The sequence below is a fragment of the Grammomys surdaster genome, unplaced genomic scaffold (assembly GCF_004785775.1).
Source record: "Grammomys surdaster isolate TR1022 unplaced genomic scaffold, NIH_TR_1.0 134, whole genome shotgun sequence".
NCBI lineage: Eukaryota > Metazoa > Chordata > Mammalia > Rodentia > Muridae > Grammomys > Grammomys surdaster.
In genome coordinates this window covers 5,272,167-5,298,447 of record NW_021604592.1, presented here as the reverse complement: position 1 = coordinate 5,298,447, position 26,281 = coordinate 5,272,167, and the positions used below count along the sequence as shown (strand labels likewise).

The 26,281-nt window shown below is 38.5% G+C and overlaps 1 protein-coding gene across 1 annotated transcript; it reads left to right on the top strand.

Annotated features, from left to right (window-relative positions):
* The first annotated feature begins 3,348 nt into the window (after window positions 1-3,348).
* On the top strand, window positions 3,349-24,371 carry Gpr37 (G protein-coupled receptor 37). The gene is made up of 2 exons (XM_028762667.1): window positions 3,349-5,220; window positions 23,030-24,371. The coding sequence occupies exons 1-2, from the start codon at window positions 4,228-4,230 to the stop codon at window positions 23,846-23,848; spliced, it is 1,812 nt and encodes a 603-aa protein (XP_028618500.1). The 5' UTR covers window positions 3,349-4,227; the 3' UTR covers window positions 23,849-24,371.
* The last annotated feature ends 1,910 nt before the right edge of the window (window positions 24,372-26,281 follow it).

Here is a 26,281-nt window from a genome sequence, read left to right as displayed (position 1 = left end):
ATAGCTCTAACAAACTATATTCTTATTAATTCTGATTAAACTTTCCTACGTAAAAGTAACAGAATAATAGAATAAATAGACTAATAGGTTCATGAATGAAGTTTTTCCAACTAATGATTGTTAACTAAGGACAGAGAAAACTTAGAATTATAAATTATCAAAATCAAAGTAAGACCATGAATCTTAGATAATAATCTATTGGCAGCTATGATAAACGTCCTCTTGTGAACAGGGTGCATTTTTAATTATTTGAAGAAAAAGAAAGAAAGCTTATTTGAGAAGTGAATTGCCCACTGCACAAATTTTCTACTGTTCAATGATATATCTTAAAACTTGAAATAGTAATATATTTTAATATGTCTCACTTCATCACACGAAACACTAAGTGGAGTGTAATAGATTTTTATAGAAATACTGAGATATGTAATAATTTACATGTAATCATTTTAAAAATAAAAAGCAATGCTATGTAATATAAAGCTTGTGGAATACTGACATAGAAGATAGCCATGACCACACCAGTCCCTCATGTACACATAAATGACCTCAGACTTAATTCAGACGCTGAGCAGCTAACTTCTTGATACTTATTTCTAAAGTAGAAACTACAGAAATAGATGAGCTGAGACTGTTCCTATTTTTAAAATTATAGCAACAGCTGAGAGAAGCTTTGGGAAAGCATTTGAAAGGCGTTTGTTTTACTTCTTCTTAAATGTATTCTAAACTTTCTTAGAAAATAAAATCATTAATTCAGATTTTTATTTATCACATGCATTACCCATTAAGGCTTATATATTCTTAATGGTGCTTAAAATTTGCTAAGAATTACAAATAGTTGGACTAGTAAAGACATTGAGTTTTTACATTTTATATAGTTCTTTATTATTCATTTAATCGACATATTAAATCGTGAGAGCAGATCTGAAAGCAGCCTTTTGTATTCTTGTATTTCAGAAGAAAAATTATATTTTTCTGAAAGTTAAATAACTGATATCATGCCTGGCTCAAACAGATCTCCGATGGGCCTTTTTTTTTTTTTTTTTCATGATCACTGTGAAATTTAAGGAGCTAGGACATGGCATCCGTCCAAACAGGAAGGCATCATTATCCAGGTGGAGGGGATAGAGGCAGCACTCAGATGCACATAAGCAGCTCTTCAGTGTTTTCATAAGCCACATAAGCATAAGCTGTCTACTTGGGAGCTGTGCTCTGCCACTTTAAAGATGCCAACTGGAGCTTCTAGGAAGGACATAAAGGGATTTTTTCCCCATAGTTCAGCCTCTTTTCCTTGCTGTGTACCATAAAAATTAGTGGCTCATTTAAGTGATCCCAAGTAAGAAGAATAGAAAATTGTTTACATGTATATCCCAGCATTTAAGGTAATTTGAGAGGGAAAACAGTATCACAGACTTTATTTTGGCCTCTTGTTTTTCTGTTTCACGGTTAACCCAGCTCTTGTTTTGAAATCCTTTTATAGAAACAAACTAAAACATTATAATTATTATATATAATTAAGTATATATAAATATATAATAAAATTATATATAACAAAATATAATTATGATAGAAGATACCTCACACCATATTTCCATTCGCCAACTTTTGAATAGACTAACAATCCAAATAGGATGTGTTCTTTCTATCCACATATCTACACAGCTCAAATGGTAACACAGTGTAACGAACCCATTGAATGCTCACCGTTTTCACTTACTTTCATGCTTTCAAGATCTGTCTGGTTGCTATGACACACATACATCTAGTTTGATCTCTTTATTGCATATACCATAATAAATATTTTCATTCCTACCTTCGATGTCATTTATATTATTTCCATGTGATTCTGGTTGTTTTGCTCTTAGAGATAAGTGTGACTATTCCTTGAAAGACACAAGGGCTCCGCAAGGATTTCTTCTTCATCTTGTGTTTTGAATTCATATAAACCTGCAGTCTTTTGAGGTATTGACAAATACCTTTGCAAATGGGATTTTCTTTCCTTTTCATTTTTTTTTACACTTTAAAAGAAGTGTAATTTTATCTGTGTTTCCATTTTCAGTCATCTAGCAGGCTGGTGCTGAACCAGCCTCCTCTCCTGTGACATGTCATTTGAGACTTAACCTTTGGTGAAATCCCGTATTTTATTTTTTGTCCATTTTTTTTCAAAATAGTTCCCCCCCCGCCTTGTTTGTTATGTCTGGTGGCTGTGAGTCTGCCCATTTGAACCTCAACACAAGAAAAAAATTATAAAGATCTTCATAGACTACCACCTTTTCATCTCTCTCCACTCTCTTAACCTTTCTCTTCTTGGGTCCCTTGTGTTACAATGCACGACTTTATAACCCATGACACTCTTTCCATCTCCAGGTATTTAAGTAAATTTCACTATAGAGTTCCTTTTTCTATGCAAACATATATTCACAAATGCCAGTGTTTAGGTTGCAGACAGTTAGAGGCTCTTTGCTGCAATTATAGTTTTACTGTATTTTCTCCTGTGCCCTTAGATAAATTCTTCTGTTGTTGCCTTTGTCTCTATTTCACAACGTGTTTATTCCTTCCCTTTTAAAACATTTGGTCTGATATTTGTCTGTTTTCTTAGCTATACCAGGATTGCTATATAGGGCTGTGTGTATATAAAAGTTGGAAAGGCATGGGCAGCGTGATGGGTGTTCGGTCCCCCTCAGTTCCCAGTTCTCAACACATCGAGGATGCTGCTTTCCTTCTGCTCCCTGTGATTAGCTCTAACTCCACCTCCTGGTATGATGCTTTCAAAGTCAAGGATACAAGTAATGGGGCACCTGGAGCCTTCTAACGTTACAACCCACTCTCTCACCGAGTGAACAAAACCTATGAACTCTTTCTTTTCTGACTCTGCTCTGGGGAATCTAAGACTGTGAATGTGTCACTATTCCCTGGGGAGTCTGAGGCCTGAGCATGCGCACCAGTTACTACCAATTGTTGCGGATCGCAAGAGTCTTGCCCTTTCTACATTCTCCTTCAGGGATCACCGCCTGCACCCGGGATCCTGAGATCCAACCCTCTCCTGAGTGGTGATGAGTTAGGTCGGGCTGTTGGACTATCTAGGGCAATAAGTTTCCTCTTCGTTAGCCGCGCAGACTCGGCGCCTCCGCCCTTGTTCTGTGGTCGCTCCCAGCTTCCTATTGAAAGCTGCTGCGAAGGGCTTGAATGAAACGTGTGTGGGTTTAGTGTGTGGTAAAAAACCACCAGGGGATCCCGTCTCTCCACAAACCAGATGCTCTGCTAGAAGGAGGACAAGAGGGAGGCGGCCTGGAGCGAAGCCCGCGCAGTGGCTGAGGGTTGGGAGAGGCCGGGCCACCTCCCCTGTCGACCATGCACCGCTCCGCCCGCCTGCAGCGGTTTCAGGCACCACGCTCTCCACCCGGGTTGCGATGGTGGTGGCAGTGACAAGCTCCTGCAGCCCACAACACTGTGCACAAAACAGCAGCGCCCTCTCCTCCCTCTCGCTCCACTCCACGCCTTCTCAGCTCGTGCACTACGCGCAGCCGCCGGCGCCATCCGCCTGTCAACTTTGAGCTGAAGGAGCAGCAACTTTGACAGTGGCCGCGGGTTTCGAATCTGGCTTCTCCTTGGCAACAGCAGTCCCTTCGAAAGTCGCAGGAGTTAAAGGAGGCAAGAGTTTCCTCTGAGCACCAGTGTTGCCTTGTTTGCAAAGGGTCTCCCGCTAGCCCAGAGTGGGATTGTGACAGCCAGTCCCCTAGTGGAGGGGACTTGTTTTTCTTTTTCTCTAGAGACCTCTACTAGCGACTGGATAAAGCAGTACCGAAAGGATGTAAATAGCAGAGCAACTGTTACTAAGAAGACAGCCACCACCCAAAGGCTGGGAGGAGCGCAGGGCTTCCAACAGGCTGCGCCCAGTCGCAACATTAGGGAACAATCAGGTGGTGTTCCCAACTTTTCAAGGTCAGCCTCTTGGATCTGTTATTTCCCTGGGAATCTTCGGGTGTACAAAGCTTGGATTACATTTGGCTGGGAAATGCTCAGGACATGAAACGTGGAAGGATTGTAGGGATGTGTTGATGACACCGTCCTTCCCCGAGAGTCCTGCTCCTTGCCCTCCCAGCAATCTTCTGCTCGCCTCTACTACCCAGCGGTGAGTATGTGACATGTGCCTAACTCTCTGCACCAAGTTTGGCAGCAGGTGTCGGTGCTAAGCGAGAGTCAGGCTACTAGGTGCGCCCTTGCCGAGCCATGCCAGCCCGGGGCGCGCCTCTCTCGCGCACATCGCGGCTGCTGCTCCTTCTGCTGTTCAAGGTTTCTGTCTCTGCTGCTCTGAGCTTTGTCCCTGAGCCTAGGAATGGAACTTGTCTGGGGGAGAGCTGTTCCCCACTGATCCAACGCAGCAGCAGGGATGCCCGGGGACCTGGGAATTTGGCAAGAGACTCTCTGCGAGTCCATGCGCCCAGAGAGAAACTGGAAGCTGAGGTGAAAGGGGCGATCTCCTGGGACCTCCCACCACCTAGGGGCGGTGACACAGGTGTGATTGAAGAGGCAGCGGCTGCTGGGCCCTTGGGACCTCCAACCAAGCCACCAGGTGCTTGGAGATGGAAAGGTGCCCAGGGTAAAGAACCATCCGGACATTTGGGGAGAAGAGACCCCACGGACCCCCAACTCTTCCTTCAGACCTCTGAGGGAGGAGAGATGAATTCGAAGCGCGATGGAATTCCCCGGGGCAGCCAGGAGCACAGTGTGAAAACAGAACCTGAACCCAGAGATCTTTTTTACTGGCCACGAAGAACTGGACAACCCCAGGGTTCCCACCACAGGCCTTCAGCTGTACACGAAGGGAGGACCCTTGCTCCCCTAGGCAGGGCACTACCACAAAATGGGTCTGCAGATGACTGGGTCCCTGACCAAGGGGGTCCACGCCGTGGAAACAGCACTAGCAGGCGAGTGAGACTGAAGAACCCCTTCTACCCATTGACCCAGGAATCCTATGGAGCCTATGCGGTCATGTGCTTATCTGTGGTGATCTTTGGGACAGGCATCATTGGTAACTTGGCAGTGATGTGCATTGTGTGTCACAATTACTACATGAGGAGCATCTCCAATTCTCTCTTGGCCAACCTGGCTTTCTGGGACTTTCTCATCATCTTCTTCTGCCTCCCCTTGGTCATCTTCCATGAGTTGACCAAGAAGTGGCTTTTGGAAGATTTTTCCTGCAAGATCGTGCCCTATATTGAGGTAATGACCTCTAGCTACTGCCTTTATCAGTTTCCGGAGAATAACTGCTGTGTGCTCCTACCTTGCTGTGTGCTCCTACCTGTGGGACTCTTTGCTTCTTTCTCTGAATCCTTTCTCTTCCCCCCAGTACTTATGCATGCATGTGTGTGTATGAAAGAAAGTAGCTTTGCTAAACCATATTCAAACTCCTCTGCTTCTAGCCTGGGATGTGTGTGTGTGTGTGTGTGTGTGTGTGTGTGTGTGTGTGTTTATGTGTTTGTTAGTTCTATATGTATAGCTGTTCTATGGATATGGTGATATTTTTGACTTGGCACTCAGGGTTAAATAATTAATGGTCAGGGCTAGCCCATGGTTATCTTTATTAGAACTTAGTACTGAGGGTGGGGGTAGAAGGATCATTAGCATGTATTTACAAAAGTTCCAGTATTTCACTGAGACTCCAAACTGTCCAGAAAGATGATTGAGCTATTTTTCCTTCAACTACCAAAGCTGAGGTTATATTTTATGTAGAAAAGAACATCAACCTTAGTTTTACAGTTGGCCTCATGATATATTAGGATCCAACCAAATTAGTTTACATTGGTTAAGCTGTCTGCCCCTACTGTTTCCTCCAAATTGTTAGGTCTTCCTTTGTGGATCCTTCTTCCTAAATTTTAGAAACAGTTCAGTTTTCTGAATGAACTTAAACAAAAATAAGACTTAGTCTAGCCCCCTGTACTCTAACATTTATAGAGCATAGGACACAAATTTGCCATTACTATGACTGAAGAATAGACAATTTTAAAGGGATATACTGGTAACATAAGAATATTTCTGAAGAAAAAAGTTAGCTTCCAAACTTCAAAATGAAATTTGTTTGGGCAAGACGAAGTTTTACTGCTTCATGCTAGAGCTATTGTACCAGTAGTTGCTCTAGCAGTTGGAATTTGCTCTGTAAATTGGCCCCTCTTTAAACACCAGCTCTTGGAACCTGCCCAAGTGTTTGGCTGCCAGTTGTGGTTTTAGCCAGCTGGGCCTTGATTTTCCCCATTCAGGCTGTCCATTTCATTTATAGAAACACAAGAAGGAAACTGTAAATATTCCAGAGCCTCTGATCCTCTCTGGCACCAGGGCCAGTTGACAGTGTGTTCAACATTGTCTCAGGCTTAAAACTCCAAGATAAGTAAATAGAAAACAGTGCCTACTGAGAAGGTCCAGAGCCAGAGAGTCAATAAGACCCTCTGTTATTCAGTCTGGGCTCAGATGTAGGACCATCCATGGCTACTAAATCAGCTGTTGCTACTTACCAGGATCCAGGGCCTTACTGTTGCCAAGCACGGAGAGACTCTGAAACTCTGCCATTTACTGGGGAGACAGTCCGTTTTTTTAAATGGAGAGGACATAGTTGAATTGTATAAGAGAATGTGTGTCATGCCACATTTATCTCTTCAAAGGCAATGTTAGATGAAGTTTTCTCTGAATTCTGTAGTAATTCAGAAGACTTGGGCCAGAAGGAAATTTAGAAAATAAAGTGTAAAGTTCAAACAGAAGTCACCTACAAGCAGGAATTGTGTTGGCTTATCTCACTGAAAGCTACAGGTTGGGGTAGGAGTTACATTATACATTATGTGGGAAGGCAATGAAAGATGGCAGAAAAAGAGACAAGGGAAAGAAACAAATGGCCAAAGCTATTGATGGAAACTACAAGTAAAAAAAAACTTGTATCAGGCAGAAGAAAGAATATTAAAACTTAGGTTAGTTTAATGAGGCCTATCTTTTCTAAGTAATGGTGTCTGTTATGCATTTAATTTTTTTTTAACTCTGAAGATTTTATTTTGCTTTTAGTTTTTTGAAACCAGGCCGACTGTAGTGGAAGCTGACCTCAGACTCACTGTCTATGTAGCTGAGGATGACCTTGAACTCCTGATCTTCCTACCTCCACTTCTAGAGTATGGTGATTACAGTGTGTGTGTATCTACTGTATCAAGGCTGAGAGTTTACAAACTTACAATGACACTTTATCTATCTTTTTAAGTCAGTTTTTTCATAAATACTTTTGTTAAACACAATGTTTTCTTGTTAGTAAAACTCTTTCACTCTCTGTAGTTTTGCTTAGCTATCTACAATTTTTATAATCTTTTCTGTTTTCCATGATTGACATTTGATTTTACTTTTTTTCTAGAGAAGGAAACACTTGCTCGAAAATGTTAATTTAAAAACATGATTCATATTACACATTTTTGTATTTTAATACAGTACTTTTAGTTACAATATACATGACAACCTATCACTACATTTCATTCATCTGAATAAAATTTTATAATACTTTAGCATGTTTTATAAAATAATTATTGAACCATCATGTCAGTTTCCCAATTTCCATTTCTAAGAACAAGAGCAATAGTCCAAATCTCACCGTTTCTGCTGTCCCAAATCAGCTTTTGTGTGTATGGTTTGGGGATGGGGAGAGGGTGAAGTTTGTTGGGGCATGATTAGGTTCAACCCTTGTTTGACATTGAAGAGCAAGTGAGGAGAGGGAGAATTAGAACTATTTATGAAGTTGCCACAGAGACCTCATTTGACACTATGAAACCTCTAGGGTTAGGGTGACCATGAAGGAACATCCAGAATTGATTAAAAGGGCCTCTGTAGTCTTTAATGATCCCATCACTGGATAGAAACTTCTTTCAGATATAGGGCATAACTTTGAGCCCAGTGAATCTCTTTAGTGAAGAAAAGTTTCTAGGGAGGGATGCAACCAAAAGCCATCTGACTCCTGTACCCTGTACTCCATTTTCTGGGGGAAGGCAATGCTTCATCCCTGAAAGATGAGTCAGAAGTAGCCCGAGTAAAGAGCCAGGGTATTTACTACACTGGCTCTACACTTTCTAAATTAAATCAGAAGGACATGACACCATAGCTTCTATTCTCATTTCAATGATAAAACATGGTTCTGCAAATGAACCTAGGTAAAGTCAGCAAGACCACAGACTCAGCAATATAGATTGCTATTTGCTGATTAGGAAAAACAATTTATAAAGCAAAGTCGTATGCAAAGAGCAGTGTCTGTTTTTGTTTCTACTTCTTTGCACCTTCTGAAAAAAAATCCCTGGGATCTATTAGACTAGATAACACCATAAGCCAGTTAGCATCATTTGGTACATGACTATCATACATTTTCCTATTCATAAATTTCATCCTGTTTCTGCAAGAATCTCTTGGTTTGTAGCTGATTTATGTTTTTAAAATCATGACAATCATGGTCATGCTTAAAATAAAGATGATAGGCAATAGAATGGTTGGAGAATGGAAATGGGGGAGAAGATAGGGAAAAGAACTTGTATTTGGGAGCTACCATCATAGGCACATCACAGTTAAGTTGGCCTATTACAGTGACAGCAGTGAAACTAATACTCAGAAAAACAGATATACGTAGTGTCTATGTGCTATGCAGGCTTAGTTGCTTAAGGATGGAGCATGAGTTTAAAGCCAAATGATTCAGACACTGAATATGCTAAGCAAAACAGCTTTTTGCTCATTAGTTGATGGATGGAAGCCAGTCAGAGCAGTGCATCAGATGATTCCAGCGCATTGCCAAATAATTACTTACGTTTAGATGTTAATTATGGGTTTCAAATGATATAAGTTCTCCTGTAGTTTAAAGGACCCACACCTTCATACAATGGCAGAAGGCTTCCAGTAAGTATCAGATCATCACTGATTTAACTGCATTTTATTTTATTGGACTACCAGATCCCCATGTAGAGGTCTAGGAAACACATCTCACTAGGAATTCTGACTAGAAGTAATTTGTAAAAAATCTAGAATATTGTATCATGAAGAGAATTGGCATTTCCAATGGCTCTGGAAATGTTGCTTTTAAACTGTGTAAAACAAGTGATTTCTTCACTGCTTTGGCTTGTTCTCAGCACCAACAAGTGAAGAAAGGAAGGGTAATTGGGCATTAAAGATGGCATGGCCAGTAACTGTGCAGTTCTACACAAAATTCCCTAAAACCCCACATTCAAGTAATAGCACATTTATCACAGCAGATGCTAAATTTGCTTGAGTGGTGGATTAGCTATTAGATATTCTGATGGACTTTTAAGTGGAAACATGCAGTTTTATGAGCAATTTGGAAGTTACTAATAATTTTCTCAGGGAAATGGACTCGGTCTGTGAGAATGGTACTTAACGAATATTTTATGACTCTCCATTAATCCTGTTGTAATCATTTCCTACATTTCCAAGCATGGGCAAATATTTAGCTGGAGATTCCAGCAAGAAAGAGAATCAGCTTCCCAGACTGTGCTTTCATTGGCACCTCTACCCTGGTATAGTACATATGGCGAAGTTAACTGAAACTGGAGCTTAATACATAAAAACTATAATAATCATATTTCAGCTTCAAATAGCTAATGTGGTTGTTGTCAAAATGAGACTGTTTCACAGGCTCAGCAGTGAAGCATGAACAGGGAGATGGTTTTTTTTTCACTGTTACTCTTCTAAGGGTTATTATCTGACATTAAGCTCTTAAGGGTTATGTATAAAACAATAGTACCTGATAACTGACTAAGAACAGTCTGAATAATTCAAAAGTGTCTATGAGCCTTTTTTATATATGTCATCAGGTTTCCATTGATGCACCTATCCATTCATTACACATTTATTAGGGTTTTCTTCAATGAAAGGCAATGCATTTGGACAGGTGGCAGAAGAATAATATGTAAAACTTCCCAAGATAAATATCCCGGTCAAGCTATGGTTATTAAAGTTTTGAAAGAATAATAACATTCTACAGCATGACTGGCTTTAAGGAAACACTGAGGGGAGTTCCAGAGTGGTCTCAGATGGAATAGTTTATAATCATAATGAGTTATGACCAAAGATAGAGAAATTCAATTGAAAACTCTGCTTCCTGTAATGTTCTTCTCAATTATGCTCTCACCACTAATTTAAATGATTCTACTGCTCAGATCAATATTGAGAACTCACAAGTACGAAAATCTTTTAATTCTTGTTTTTATAAGCTCATTAGCTTCTTGATTTAGAAAATGATTAAAAGTTGAAAACATCAGAAAGAAGGGGACTAGAAGCTTCTTCTTTTCTTTCCTTTTTTTTTTTTTTTTTTACAGTTCCAAGTGAGGTTTATTCAGGAGATAGAGGGCAAAGGTGGGGCCAAGAAGATGGGGGAAGAAGAAGAGAGAGAAGAAGAGCTAGAAGCTTCTTTTAAAATACAAAATTTATATAAATGACAAAAGAACTATATTTAATAATGATTAGTAAATATTGGTCCTCTTAATTGGTACCAGGGATTTTCAGTCTTCCTAATGCTGTGGTCCTTTAATACAGCTCTTCATGTTTTGGTTATCCCAGCAATATTATTTTTGTTGCTACTTCATAACAGTAATCTTGCTGTTATGAATCATGATGTAAGTATATGTGTTCTTTGATGGTCTTAAGTGATTCCTGTGAAATTATCATTTGACCCCATGGGGATCATCACTCACAAGTCGAGAAACACTGATCTATACAAATATGAACTAAGTTAGAATTTTGTTTAACAATGCAGTAATATATTGAGTAATTTTTTATAATCTCAAAGCTATGCATGGCATTTAACATAACTTTAGAGAAACTAAGAAGGAAGACCAGCAAAGGGGATACTTTTGCATTATTACAAAACAGGAGAAAGGAAAAATAAAGACTAAATTTCTCCAAGAACTAAATTAATTTCTCTAGTGCATGCTTTGAGGACTTCCAGTTCCTGAAGGGTTCCAAGGTATCCTGATCCTATCAGCAATATGCCTTTGAACAAAGAAAAGGAACCAACTATGGCTACAAAACAAAAATATAAACAAAGACACCATGAAATAAAAACCTTATTTGATCTTATAAACATAGCAAAGGTGGGGCAGGTGAGGATCTACCTAGATCCTTATGCTGCTGTTAAGGACGTTTGATGGCATTTCCCCCCTTCTTAATGTGTTACAGGGCAGTGGTGGTGCACGCCTTTAATCCCAGCACTTGGGAGACAAAGGCAGGCTCATTTCTGAGTTCGAAGCCTGCCTGGTCTACAGAGTGAGTTCCAGGACAGCCAGGGCTACAGAGAGAAACCCTGTCTTGAAAATCCAAAAAAAAAAAAAAAGTTGGAAAAAAAATTTCTGCCTTAATGTGTTACAACCATATTTAATTGTGTTCCTTTAGAAGCTTATAGACCTATATCTGAGATGTGGACTATGGAAGGAGAGAGATGGATGGGCATCTAGACACCAAGATTTGTCTCTATTGTAGGAGTCATGTGACTATCCTTCAAGGGTAATTCTTCATTTTATCTCTCAAGAACTTACCTGCCAAGTTCCCCTAATTAACTCAACCATGTTGCCAAGACTAACTCTTAAGTATTCTCATTAGAATATTATTCTTTCTGCCAAAATGGTGATCTAATCTAAATTTCTATGGTAGAGAGTGAAATTACTACAGCTTCATACTTTGGGGTCTTCCTTTTCGCAAAGTAGATATTGATTATTTAGATCATGTCCATAAAGCACAGGCTATAATCTTCGTATCAAATTTACTATAAAGGGCAAATACTTTCTGCTTTTGAGTTTATGACTGTTTTTGATGCTATCTTTCTGCATGTACTTGGATGATTCATAGCATTAATGAGGACAAGATCACTGATTTTATCCTTGCCTAGAATGACTTGCTGTCATTAGGTCTATGACTCTATTAACAGCTGCTACTTTGTTGTAAAAGAGCCCTGTAACACCATGCCCCACCTTCCCTGTCTTCTTAATTTCTCTGTCTTGTATCTTGCCCTTTGTTCAAATATCTTTCTAATAAGAAAGATGGTCTGATAAATTAATTCACATCAAGATGTCAGAATTGTAAATATTTGCTTTTTGGAAGAGGACTGAATAAAGGCTATTTCCTTCTCAGATGACCAACAGTAGAATTTTAGTTAAAAGCTAAGAAATTTCATGTTAAAATATTTTTTTCAATGCCGTTCAAGAATGGCAGAAAATTTCAACTACATTTTATTTTATATTTATGATTACACAGATCAATTTGAGTAATGGCAACAGAAATAAGTTGAGAATCTGTTGATTATCCTTCAATACTTACACAAGCATGCATTTGAATAGCTGTGAATCCCAGGCTCTTTAAGATGGGTGAAAAATCATCATAATTGTAGCAAGAATTGTAAACTGTACTGTGAACTTCAAATATCTTTAGATTGGTTCATTCAAGACGGTAATATATTTTAAGGCAAATGGTGCAAATATTGCTTAATTTTCTCCAATTAAAATTAATGTACATTTGTCAGATGCTTAGCTAAAAATAATGTTAGATAAGGTGAATTTAAATGACTTTTTTTTAATATGGAAGGAATATACTGTGCTATAGAAATTGTAGTTGAAAGGAAACCTTAATTCAAGCTAGAACTTGAAAGAAAAATGTAAAGGATCAGGTTTTGAAGCAATATGTTGGTTTTAAAACAGTCTCATTTGATTTTTAGATAAGGGTCAACTTGTTATTAAGGTGAAACAACAGCAAAATATGCAAGAGAAGGCTAAAATGACAGTCAAAAGTTAAAGTATATGATATATATGATACTTTTTTCTCAGTGACATTAGAAGTCATGTATAAATGATATAGGCTAGGTATAACAGACTAGCATTGGTTTGTGCTAGACGTGGACATGCTAAATTACATATTGTTTATGTTCAAAGGGCGATGGACTATGGTTGTGAAGATCTCTTTGATTTAGAGCTTATGCACACATAAGGAACAAGGCTTACTTCTCTATTTGTACTGTCTTTGGTTTTGGAAACACTAATCAAAGCATGTTCCTGCCATAGTTATCAACCATACTCACTCTAAAATGAAGACCTTTTTGATAAAGGTCATCTTATTTACAGTGGTCTGATTCACAACAGTTCTTTTGAGTGTATTCTCTCATGGTCTGCAGTGTTCTTCTGCTGGTGAAGTTTCCCTGAAGTGTTGCAAGGATGAAGATTATGGAAAATGCAAGAAAAAAATATTCAGAGGCATACAAGTTTAAACCATTTAGGATTTGAAAGGAAAGTTCCCTGTGCTCATCCTGTCCCTTCCTGACTGAGTGGTAGTCCCGTAAGCACTGGCATAATAGATTGCCATTCATGGCCCAAATGAATGGAGTCTCTCAACAATAATGTCCTTGTTCCCTAGGGTTACTTGTAAACAAAAGACGCTATATAAATAGATGTATTAAACATTTTAGATATAAAAGCAAAGTTAGAGTACAGTTTTCATGACCTTGGTTAGAAATTTCCCTATTTTATAGATGTTACTTAAGCAAGTAGATTCAATTTCATGTGAAAAAAAAAACTGCTTAGAACTACCCTGATCTTTCTTTGTAGTGTCTTCTGATTCCAAGAGAAGACTTAGTAAAAGATGCTTTTTATGTCCTAAGAGTTTTGCTTTACTTTATGTGCTCTCTTGGGTGTTTCACAATTTGCTCTCAATCTTAATTGTTTCTCTAGCTTTTGCAAAAAGGGCCAGTAGCTCAGAGAGGATCTCCAGAGACCACTGTTTTGTGAAAGACTGACATGCTCTTACTTTTTTCATTTTCATTTTATGTGAGTACCTGCCTGTGCTTGTGTGCATCTCTAGTACCTGCAGAAGCCAAATGAGGGTGTGAGAAACCCTGGATGTGGAATTTCAGATGTTTGTGAATTTCCATACAGATGGTAGGAACTAAGATCCAATGCTCTACATCACATGCTCTTAATCACAGACTGAATTCTCCAGCCCACCATGTCCTTTTTATGTTGTGTTTTCTAAAGCCTAATTTTGCAAGTTACTATACAGTGAAGTGAGTCCCACCAGGCCGACTTTCTACATATGTGTCTGCAAACTTTGTCCTCATTCATTACCATGCTCCAGTTGACTCCCTCGTGGTACCAACTTGTACTTTTCTAACACATTTATTCTGTTACTGTATTTCCAAACTCCCTTAAGATCACTTCCTTCCATAGTATGATCATTTTCTAGTTTCATAACCTAGACAGACACATAACACACAAATACATAATATGTGCGTGTATTTACATAGACAGAGAATTTTAAATCCATGTCCAGCATATGAGAGAAAACATGTGGTACTCATCTTTTTTAATATAACTTATTTTGCTTAACATTATAACTTCAAATTCCATTTATTTTTTTGTTTGAAGTTTTCTTTATGGCTGCATAAAGCTCCACTGTGTACAGTTAAAAAAATAAACTCTATTCATTCTCTGATTCTTTGCTATTATAATGTAGCACTAAACATAAATACGTAAGTATCTTTGAGAAAGTTGACTTGTATCTTATAACTGTATGTCCAAAAGTGCTATAGCTTAGTATTATAGTAAATTTTTTCAGTTTTTATTTTTGAGAAATCTTCACCCTGTGTTCCACAGTGCCTTCCCAAGTTTTAAGTTTTCACCAGTAGTGAATAAAGTTTCCTTTCCTTTCATATCCTTGCCATATTTGTTGCCTGCCCCCACAACCCACCGTGATAGCTATTCTGACTTGGGTACAAGGAATCTTAAGGAGGTTATAATTTCATTTTTTTTCAATGACTGAGCATGTTTTCACTTTTTCAAATACCTGTTGATCATTTGTTATTTCTCCAAGGACTGTCTATTCAGTTCATTAGTGAATTTATTGCTTAAATGTCTATTTCAAAGTTTAATGTTTTAGAGTCTTTATGTATTCTGAATATTAATCCCCTGTCTAATGTGTGTTTGGCGAAACACCTTTCCCTATTTTGTAGGCTGTCTCTTTTCTGCTGATTTTATTTTAATCTCTGTAGAAGACTTTTTTTTATGTTATGAAACTTCAAATATAAATCCTGAAGATTATTTCCTGTGGTTTTGAAGTCCTTTCCACATGGTATTAGTGAAACTTTTTCCAGGGCCCGGTAGTTCAATGAGTTAAATTCGTTAGCAATGAGAACACTGTATCCCATTGTATCTTGAATTGTAAAGTATGCCTCCTACCATTAGCACACTGTGATTACTTTTTCTGTAGTATTTCCTAAAAGAACCTAGGAGATCATTGACCTTTAAAATCACTTGTGCTTGAAAGAAATATCTGGTTTCATTCTCATGTAAGAAGAGAGTTCCACACTAACTCTGTCGCTAAAGACATTGTCATCCATACCTTGCTGATGTAATTTCTCCTCAGTGGTGTAGCATAGCTGTCTTAAATTTGTCATTAACAAGGCTGAGCAAAAATTTGGGACACTGCATCATGAAAATGTTCAAGCAGAACATGGTTTTTGATAGTAGGAGTCTCAATTGAGTTTCTTTAATTCAGCCTTGCCAGTGACAATGAGCTTCTTACAAAACATTGCAGTTTCTAGGCAGGGGACTATATTTGTGTTTTTTCACTATAAAATTTGTATTTATTTGATTATCTTCCATAATAAAATTTATGTGCAAGCTCTGGAATCTATTCCTTAAACTTCCATTATAGTTTTAAAATTCTCTATATTGCTTATTTATGCGTATTTATTCCAGTAACTTACAGAGTCTACAATAAAGGGAGGAATCTACAGTACCCTCTTTCTTATGAAGGAAAGTCGATCAAGGGGAGGATGATAACTTGTCTCTCATGGGATTAGATGTGAACTGAAATATCTGGGTCATTATCATGTGAATTCTACTCTAACTACAATTAGAAAAAAAGCTGTTTTCATAGGAATTAAAAATGGAGTCCAATTGGGTGAGTAACACATTTAAAACATAAAATTCCATGTAACTTTTGTACTGAGTGACTTCAATCTGAAGTTTTCATTCTAAAACACTTCATAAGTCTTCATATTTACCAATGCACCAGCTCCATCTCTCAAATGTATCAGCAGATAAGAGAAAATGCTGCCATTCAGATACTAAATGATTCTGTGAATGATGAAAGGGGCAGATAAAGTGAATGACATTTGTCCTGGGCTATTATATTCCTAAAGAAGAGAAAATCTTTTCAACTTTATGAGGGTCACTGTACATGTCAGGACCAACAAAAAGCGTATTGAGAGCCAAATTCTGGGTGGTCTTCAGGGTCTCTTGCCTATGTACTTTATCCTTTCAGCCTACAGATTTGAATGCATTCCTTAAGGTATAATTCATGACTATATCGATTGTTAGTATATAATTTAAAAGGCCAAATTGTTTATGCCAATATGATGGCTTGAGCAGTAACTGGTGTTATTTTCCAAGATTCAGATCATAACCTTTGGAAACGTATAATCTGGAAAGTTTTATCATTTGGTTAGCTTAGCAACCTGTAGAGAGAGATGTCTCCTTGCAGCAGGCAGGAGGTGATGAAGGAGTTCTACTTTTGGACTGATGCCACTTGAGGAAACAACATATGCTTTCTTCACTATGGTTCTTATTATGAAGCATAATATGATATATGTATATACTTCTATAGGTATGTGTGCCTACATACATTTTATATATGCATGTACATGTGTATATGTGTGTGTGAATAAGCATTCATGTTTATAGCATTGGGCTGATGTAACACTCTCTTTGCTACTAAACATAGAATTCAATGTATCCACCCTGATGCTCAAATTGTGATAATCACACTTCAAGTTTGATTCAGGAGAATGATTCCTCAGCACATACTATACTTAAGCTTGTACTCTCTCTACAGTTTTCCTGGGTCCTTTCTCCGATGTGGACTATTGCTGTGTGTATCTTGTCCCTGGGAGCCATGCTGTAGCTCTTTGAAGCCTCCCTGCACTAGATGATGACAGGGCAGGAGCTGAAGGAGCTTTATTGTTGCTCCTCTGGGAAACAAAGAACAGCACATTGTTTCAAAAAGAGATATTTGGGATTTTTATTTTTATTCTGCTGCCTTTTCTGCATTTTGATACTGATCCCTTAATAACTTGCCTTTCTAGTATTTAAAATTCTCTGCTTCTAGCATTCTTCTAGCCTCAAAATTCTCAAAGTGAATAGTCTTGTCTATCAAAAGTGTTTACTGCTTCTGCTGTTAATTATTTTCCCCATTGGTATTTAGTTCTCAATCATCCCAGCTCTGTGTTACACCAGAGAACTATCTATCTAAGCCTTCACCTAAAAGCCTTACTCCCAAGAGAATGCTTCACAGTGATTCTGAATTTTAGCCATCAGATATGGTCATTATATGAAGAAGATCAAGAGTTCATAATACAGTTCTATAATTGCATATAATTGCACTATTCATCTTCCTAGAATTTTAATAAGCTTCAGGTAAACAAGCATATTTGAAGTTGTGATAGGAATCTTTTCGTATTATCTTAACATTTAGGCATTTTAATTACATGGTAGATTTCATATTTGAGTATGCAGAATCTAGGCCAATGCTCCTTATTCTGATGATTTTTATCAATTTGTCTCTGAGATAAGTAGCTAAATCTTTACATGTGCTAAAATCTTCTATAAATAGTTTGGGGAGTTACTTAGCAGAGCCTTTTCCACATTTCTTTCACATCATCAAATTTGATGCGTGGGTGATTTTTTAAAGAATATCTGAGGCAATGGGGCTGCAGGTGGGACAGCAGGAGAGCAACAAGGTCTAAGACTGACATTTGGATTGCGGTTGCTGTTGGCAACTCCATTTCAAGGGCTATCAGCATTTGGGATAGACCAGCTTTCCTTACTGTCTCCTTCAGTATCTTTCTGATAATGACATGACCTTTCTAAGTTCAAGGTATTTCTGTGGGGTCTTAAATGCAGTGCAAGCTTTCAGAGAGAAGCCCAATTTGTAAAAAAAAAAGAAGCCAGATTCAGGTACTATGTGAATTTTGCACATAAAACTGGAATGATCTCTCAATGCAACTGCAGAACGAGAGAGATGCTGAAGCAGAAACCTTGGGAATATGTCTATCTTCCAGTCAAAAATCAGTAACAGTATTAATGAGCAAAGAGTTGGAGATTGTATAAATCTTGCTTAAAATTTGTCCTGATGTTTGTTATGAGATGAAGTGTATGGAACCTGGGAAGTGTTATTTTATTTTTTCAAGACCAGGAGTATGTTCTCATTAAGAGACAGCTTCCACAGTCTCTGTAGCTGGCAATTTATCATTCCCACTTAGTACTCACCTCTCTGTATTTGTTCTTCTCAGGAAACGCCCTGTAACTGACCCAGACTTAGAGATGCAAACGCTAGCACTTGTAATGTGTGGTTCAGAGTTTAGAAATTCCTAAACTAATAATTAGAAAGAATAAGAGGAAGAAAAAGATACCTACTGTACATTGTGTGTTCTTTGTAAGTCAGGAAAGAAAACAACCAACGAATAGGTGCGCCGAGTCTCTAAGAGACTGCGTCATCTCAGAGTGCCTGTTGTTCTGCTTTGTGGAGACTTCCTTCTACCATAAGCGCTATTCATCATTTTAAAAAGACATGCATCACAAACCTCAGGGGCTTCCTATTTGTGCACAGACTCTGAACAGATAGTGACAATGATGACAGGGAACCAACCATGCACAGAAAATTTCCTTAGTGAGGCTGCACAGGGACTTGGGAGGATTGGCTGATATCTGAGCATCTGAGGATTTTACATTCTTAACAGAAGTAAAAACCAAACAAAAATCAAAAACAATTCAAAACCTTAAATGCAAACACAAATTTTGAAAAATCTATAAAAAAAAACCTATACATTTTACATGAGGACCTTTAAATAATGACAGTCTTTTAAAATTTCCTTCCAAGTGTGGTTGCAGACATTTTTAAAAAGCCTCATTAGAAACCAATGAGAGCCAGGTAGACCTCAGTTGTAGAATTTTTTTTCATCTCAAGAAGAAATGATGAACAAATATCCATCATGAGGAACGAGTCATCTTTGTGAAAGTTAACATTAACTTTATTTCTAAGTGTTTAAGAACCTTCTAAATGAGCACCTACTCCTTACCCCTGGTGTCTCTCCAACTCTTCCTCGTGTTTGAAAGTTAATGTTTTCAATGTGAATGTACAGATGGCTTTTCATTTTCCCAGCTATAAAATATTGATGTTTCTTCTATGGGTATTTGGGGGGATTTTCATAAAGAACTTGAAGAATTATTGCCGTAAGCTCAACTGTAAGCTCTTTATCCAACTGGTTTAGAGCTTTGCTGTAAATTTTTCTTTGCATTTTGCTTTTCATGCAGTTAAACATGTTATTATATCCCAGCTTCAGATAATTTTCATCAATGATGATAAAAATCATGACATGGGCTATGACTATATTTCATATTAGAGTGCAGGGACATTGTGTGATGTGTCATGTGTGGGAAGAAGAAAGCATATTGGACAGAACTCACAAAGCACGTTGGCATAACTCTGGGGACAGTGGCAGCTTGAACACGGCAGATAAACAACACATGTCTGAATATTTTCATTTTCTTTTTGATATAGTGATCCCATTGGTTCTAAAATAACTGATACTAACACACTTTTAATTTTCTGGCTCTTTCTTTCAAACCAGAGTATCTTTTGAAACATTCTCATTAACAGTCATAGGAACAAATACACTTAACCTGGTTTCTGGGCCAAAGTCCAAAGCATTTTATCTACCTGCAGACTTTTCTTTATATAAAACCATTAACACTTTAAGTTTTACTTATTGTCCTTGTTTAAATCTATAAGAAATAGCCATATTTGTTAAACTCTAAGTTTCTTATATATTACACCAAATGTTGGGGTGAATTTTGTTTCAGGTGATTGCAGTGTTGAGTTGTGACTATAGGATTACTCTTCCACTCTTGGTTGACTGTGATCTAGAAGGTCTGCTATTGTTCCCATCTAAATCCTCAGTTCAAGCACAGTGCTTGGCTTAGTGTTTGTGTCAAAAAAATACATACATACACTAGGTGTATATCTCTGCACCCCACTAGAATATGCATAATGCTTAAGGAATATTATGCAGACTAGTGATAGTTTGTGTATTGGTACTGTTTGCATCACTGCAACCAAAACATTTGACTTAAACAACTTACAGAGAAGAACTAATTCATGCTTTCAAAAGTCTTCCCTCGGGTACTTGGACAAAGCGCCACAGTGGAGGCTGAAGCAGAACATCATGGTGTGGGAGCCTATGGTCTAGGCTTTGGGAGAGCATTGTAATTTCAGCTCTTGACAGACTGAAGCAAAGAGAGAGGGGCTAAGGGAAGAAGGTGGATGAGATAAACATCTAAGGGCTTACCCCCAATGATTTACCTCCATAATTAGGCCCGTCCTCTCACCATTTACCATCTGTAAACAAAGCCATCACATCATGAGCCCATCTAGGATTCAGTCCATTCACTAGGTTAGAATTCCCATGATCCAACCTCTGAACACAGACAGAGCTATAAGTTTTTCGTGCGTTCTGTAGGTGTTTCTTATGCAGCCAAATTGATACATTTAACTATCATAGTACATTTAGGTTGGGAATATAGTCTTGGAAAAGCCTTGCTGTGAATGACAGGAATATATTTCTGATTGAGTCTGAACTGTTGACTAACTAAGATATCTAACCATAAGCACACAAGAGGTGATTTTCAGTATGGCATTCATCTATCAAACTGTTTTCCAATATGAGTAGTTTCTGTAGTTGGAACTAGACATTATCTTGGGTCCTTTATGTATTTTTCACGGTTATTTTGTGTATATTTTTGCCTTATTTAAGCATCTTATCTTTTTACATTTAGTGGATGTTTGTGCTTAGTGCATACTTTTTTATGACAAGTGTAATAATTTGGTGTTTTGTTCTGTAGCATGTTTTCATTGAGGACATGAGGTCCTAGAGGCAGCTCTGTTTTGTATATTGTGATTTTGATCTTGTTAACTCAGGGTTCCCTTATTTATGAGATGTCTCTGAGACCTTTTAGAGAGGATTTACGTCTGTCTTTCTCAGGCATCATTAATGATTTAAAATTCCATTTTGGAATTTTCCATCTTACATAGTTGGTGGAAATTCTAGCCTTCATGTCATCTAAGTTGTTCTCCTAGTTTCAATTTGTCACCCCTGCCCCAATTTACACTGACTCCCAAGACACCCATATTATCATGTAGTTAAATTTCTCCAACCTCTGTTGTTCCTCTGTCCCCCTCCCCCTTTTTAAATCAAATCATTATTTTTACTCATTCACACAGGGGTTATAAACACAAGAAGGCAGGATGTGGAGAAGGGGATGACACCGGAGTGTGAGTGATCAGGGGAAACACAGATATCTTTCAGAACAGGGTATCGGCTGGGTGAAGGTTCAGGGGACAGGTCACTGTGACTCTGCCTAGGATTAACTTGTCCTTATCTAAATTGGTATTATCCACCAAGGCTACCTATTTACAAGGTCTATGACTACTCAGACGACAGGGGGACCAGAGCCATTACAAGTTCCCCTTCAATTACTGGAGGTTAGACCTCTGTCCCCAACTTCACAAGATTAGAATTGCCACAGCCCTTCTATACTTAGAGAAGAGAGGAGATGTCAGGGGCAGCCCTGCTTATACACTGAAGGCCTAAAATCAGCCATAGGCCTACAATCAGCAATAGGCCTGTCATACATGCATGCTAACACAAAGTCTTGAGTCTTTGTGGAAAAACACTGAAACAGATGGCTATAAGCTCTTGTACATAGGCAGCTTTTGTGGAAATTTCCCCTGGCCCCTTTTACATCCTTAAAGGTGTAAGTTTCAAGTGAATTCTGAACTCATGAAGGAGTCTTTGCTCCTATCCTTACCCACTTTTGTTTTTCAAAATTAAGTTATATTTATTTATATGTTTGTGTATGTGCACACGTGTGCAAGAGAGCACATATGAGTAGACATCAGAGTACCATTTGCAAATGTTAAGTCTCTCCTTGCAGAAAGGGGATTCTGGGGATCAATCTCAGGTCATCAGGGTTGGGACTCACTGTGCCATATTCTCAGCTCCATTACTCAACATTGGTCCTAAGTTTGTCTTCTATCTCTATACATGAAAATTTAGCATGCAGCACCCAATATGTCTTAGAACCTTATGAAGGAAAAAGATTATAAGAAATTAACTCGGAATTTATTTTCTCAATGATTTTGGCCCCTAAAGAATTTTTCTTTCTTGTTTTTTCAGAAGTGTATGCCTTAAAAGGATCAGAAAGGGTCCTTTATTTTGTGTTTAGAAAACACTGGGGAAATATCGCCAATCAAGGAGCTTGTGAGAAAAAAATCAGCTCAGAAACACTGGCTGTGTAAGGCAGTCCTGAGTCCCACCTGGGAAAACATGACCATTTGAAGTAATAAAAACGAGACACGAGCCAGTCTCTGCTGCTTATCTAGATGTCCTGATGGCTGGCATTTTCACAGTGACTGAAATTCTTACAGCCTCTAGAGGTTCTTATCTGTGACAGAAAAATCACACGGGACTTGCTGACCTTTATAGAAGCGTCTCACTCTTCCTACTCTCCCTACTACCATTCCTTGGTGTGTGTGTGTGTGTGTGTGTGTGTGTGTGTGTGTGTGTGTGTGTGTGTGTGTGTGTATGCGTGTGTGTACCAGAAAATACTACAGTTTTTCTTTCCATTAGGCTAAAATGATTAACTAAAGTTTGCCTTTCCTTCTTCAACCTTCTTTTGTGTGTGCCTGTGTGTATGTGCGTGTGCGTGCGCGTGTGTGTATGCTCACGCATGTTTCCCCTGGTTTCTGCTTTCCTTCTTGAGTTCTCAGTATTCCCATGCCCTGTTTCTTCCCTCTTCTCCTCTTCCCTGCCCTCTTCTACTTTGCCCTTCTCTCAGCTCTCCTGCTGTCTCCTTCTCCTGCTTTAAATTTTGGCTCTATGATCTCTCAGAAGTTCTGCTTTCTGTGTCCCCCACAGGTGGCTTCTTTGGGTGTCACGACATTCACCTTATGTGCACTGTGCATAGATCGCTTCCGGGCTGCCACCAACGTCCAGATGTACTATGAAATGATTGAAAACTGTTCTTCCACCACTGCCAAACTTGCCGTTATTTGGGTTGGCGCTCTGCTCTTGGCACTTCCGGAAGTTGTCCTCCGCCAGCTGAGCAAGGAAGATTTGGGCTTTAGTGGCCAGGCTCCTGCAGAACGGTGTGTCATAAAGATCTCTCCTGATTTACCGGACACCATCTATGTTTTGGCTCTGACTTATGATGGTGCAAGGCTCTGGTGGTATTTTGGCTGCTACTTTTGTCTGCCTACACTTTTTACCATCACCTGTTCTCTAGTAACCGCTAGGAAGATCCGCAAAGCAGAGAAGGCCAGTACCCGTGGGAACAAGCGGCAGATCCATCTGGAGAGCCAGATGAACTGCACAGTGGTGGCTCTGACCATTTTATATGGGTTTTGCATCATCCCTGAGAATATCTGCAACATTGTCACTGCCTACATGGCCACGGGCGTCTCTCAGCAGACCATGGACCTCCTCAACATCATCAGCCAGTTCCTTTTGTTCTTCAAGTCCTGTGTCACCCCTGTGCTCCTCTTCTGCCTCTGCAGACCCTTCAGCAGGGCCTTCATGGAGTGTTGTTGCTGCTGCTGCGAGGAGTGCATCCAGAAGTCCTCCACCGTGACCAGTGACGACAATGACAACGAGTACACCACAGAACTGGAGCTGTCGCCCTTCAGTACTATCCGTAGGGAAATGTCCACCTTTGCTTCTGTGGGGACTCATTGCTAACGGAACGACTTGGTTAGCTCAAATTTCTTTGATTTTCATATCCTGTGAAAATTTTTACTCCATATTTTTCCTTACAGGGGAACAATACAAACATTTTGAAAAGCAAGTAGAGGAAGATGTATTAACTACTCTAGGACTGATTTTGCAAATTAATATTTGTGCTCTGGGAAATAAAATGTTTCTATTTAGTTATGTAAGAAGAAGGCAGCCAACAGTCTCAGATCATTTTTCCTGCTATGGTGCTAATATTTTATTCAAAAGTTATTGCACCTTAACAATATTAATTGCTCTATTACTTTCTTTCTTTTAAAAACATAATGGTTGTATATTGAAGATAGGCCTGGGATTTTGCTAGTTATTTTGTGTTTGAGTTGTGAATGGAAGCACATTGTATCCTAAAATGATTTGTTTTTTCCAGCCATGCAATTTAGCACCAAATAAACTTCCCATCCTTCCTTAACACGACTGTCAATCTACTTTTAACCAAGACTCAATAAATTTTTTAATTGCCTTAAATACACAATTGTTGGTCTTATGCACAATTTGAAACTGTCCTTAGTGTTTTATAGTTGCATCTTACTTTAAAGGAGCTAGTCGCTATGTTATAAAGAAGTATTTTAAAATAATACTATTTAACTGCATAACTCATAAAACTATATTGTACATTAAAATGAAGTTGTATTTTTTAATATTTACACATAGCTGTAAAATTACTTCTGCATATTTTACAAATATGAATAGACAGAAGAGTGGGTGCAGAATTCTCTTTCTTTCTATCTTAAATCCACCTTTGAACTGGCATGTGGAGGCACAGGTTTTCCCAGGAGGAATTATAGGCAGAGTGAAAGCTGAGAAACAATGTACTTGTCATCTGATTCTGTCCACAAAACAATAGCCTCCGATGTTTTGTGGCTCATATATGCAGTGCTCTGAATTCTAATAGTCCTTGATTTTTTTTAAAAAAAAGAGTAAGTATTTTGAGAATTTCTTAGGAGCACTCCAAACAATTTCCACCACTTCTTTCGCCTTCCAACTCCCTCAAATTAATACTTAAAAAAATAAACCTAATTAAATCTCTACGGCGAGTTTTTTAAGTGGAATGAAAGTATAGCTATATAATAAACAGTAAGATACATATGTATCTTGATTAGAGTATATGAATATTCAAATACTACATTTAAATGGATATCTAATAAAATTCTCGAACTCCAAATCTAACCCTGCTCATTCAGTTTGTTGAGTCACATGATGTTTGGCATGTAGGTTACATATCTAGATGAGATGGCAGAATCTGGCCTGGAGACAAAGCAATTTCTTTTAAGCTTCAAGAAAAGGTGGGTGGTTGAATGCCTGTGCCTTCAGCAACAGGATAAGAAGCCCAATTATCTGTTTGCAAATGTTTTCTACCTGTGAGCTTCTGTGCTCTTTAGCATGTCTGAATCAGTGCCCATCTCCAAAATGATAGCTTGAGGTTATTCACGCCATTTAAATGCAGTGATAGAACACTTACGAGAGTCAACTCCACTAATTGACGTCCATGAAAAACCCAGGTCAGCAAGAATGGCTTTCTCTTAAATTCTCTTCTCCCTAGCCCAATTCTTGAGATAAGAACATTCCTCCCACTCTGCAGGGATTTAAGGGAGGATTGAAACAAGGGATCATTGTCTTCTGATGGTTGTAGAAGGCCTTTGGGAGATTCTTTAAGGAGACATCCAAGGACACCTGGGCTTGGATTGAAGAGCAGGTTGACAACTCTGATTCCACAGTACCCCTCTCCACACATAGGTGGTTTTATAACTCATAAACTGATATAACTGATTTTATAAAATGTTCTGTGCTACTGCCTGCAGGACTTGTGACTAGAACTCATTCTCAGACTGGTCAAAAGTCAAGGAGAGGTGGATCTGTGGAAAGAGCCAAGAGAAAAGACAAATGACTATGGTAAGAACTCAGGACTGTTAGACAGAACAGGTAGAGCACTGTAAACATTCACAGGAAAAACAGAAATCAGACTGGAATAGAACAAGAAAGTCTTTATGTGATAATTGATGGGTATGCCTGCATAAAACCTAGAACAAGAAACCACTGGATGTGCTTGAATCATGAGTGAGTGGTCTAGTTTGACTATTGTGCTGTGTGTACATACAAACTGTTTTGATTTGGGTTTGATTTAAAGGTCCCTCTCAAATATTCATGGATTAGAAGCTGGTCCTAATCAGGAAGTAATACCCAGGGGTAAGTGAAAAGACCACAAAGGAAATACTGTCATGACTTATGATCTTCATGGAATGTCTTGTTTCCCACAAGCTCAAAGTAGTAATGAAAGTGATGAATGTATTTTTACAAAGAAAAACCAGACGATATATTTGACATCCTCTGCTCAGTGCTTTTTTTTTTTTGCTCAGAGTTTTTCTTTTCTTTGTTTTTTCCTCT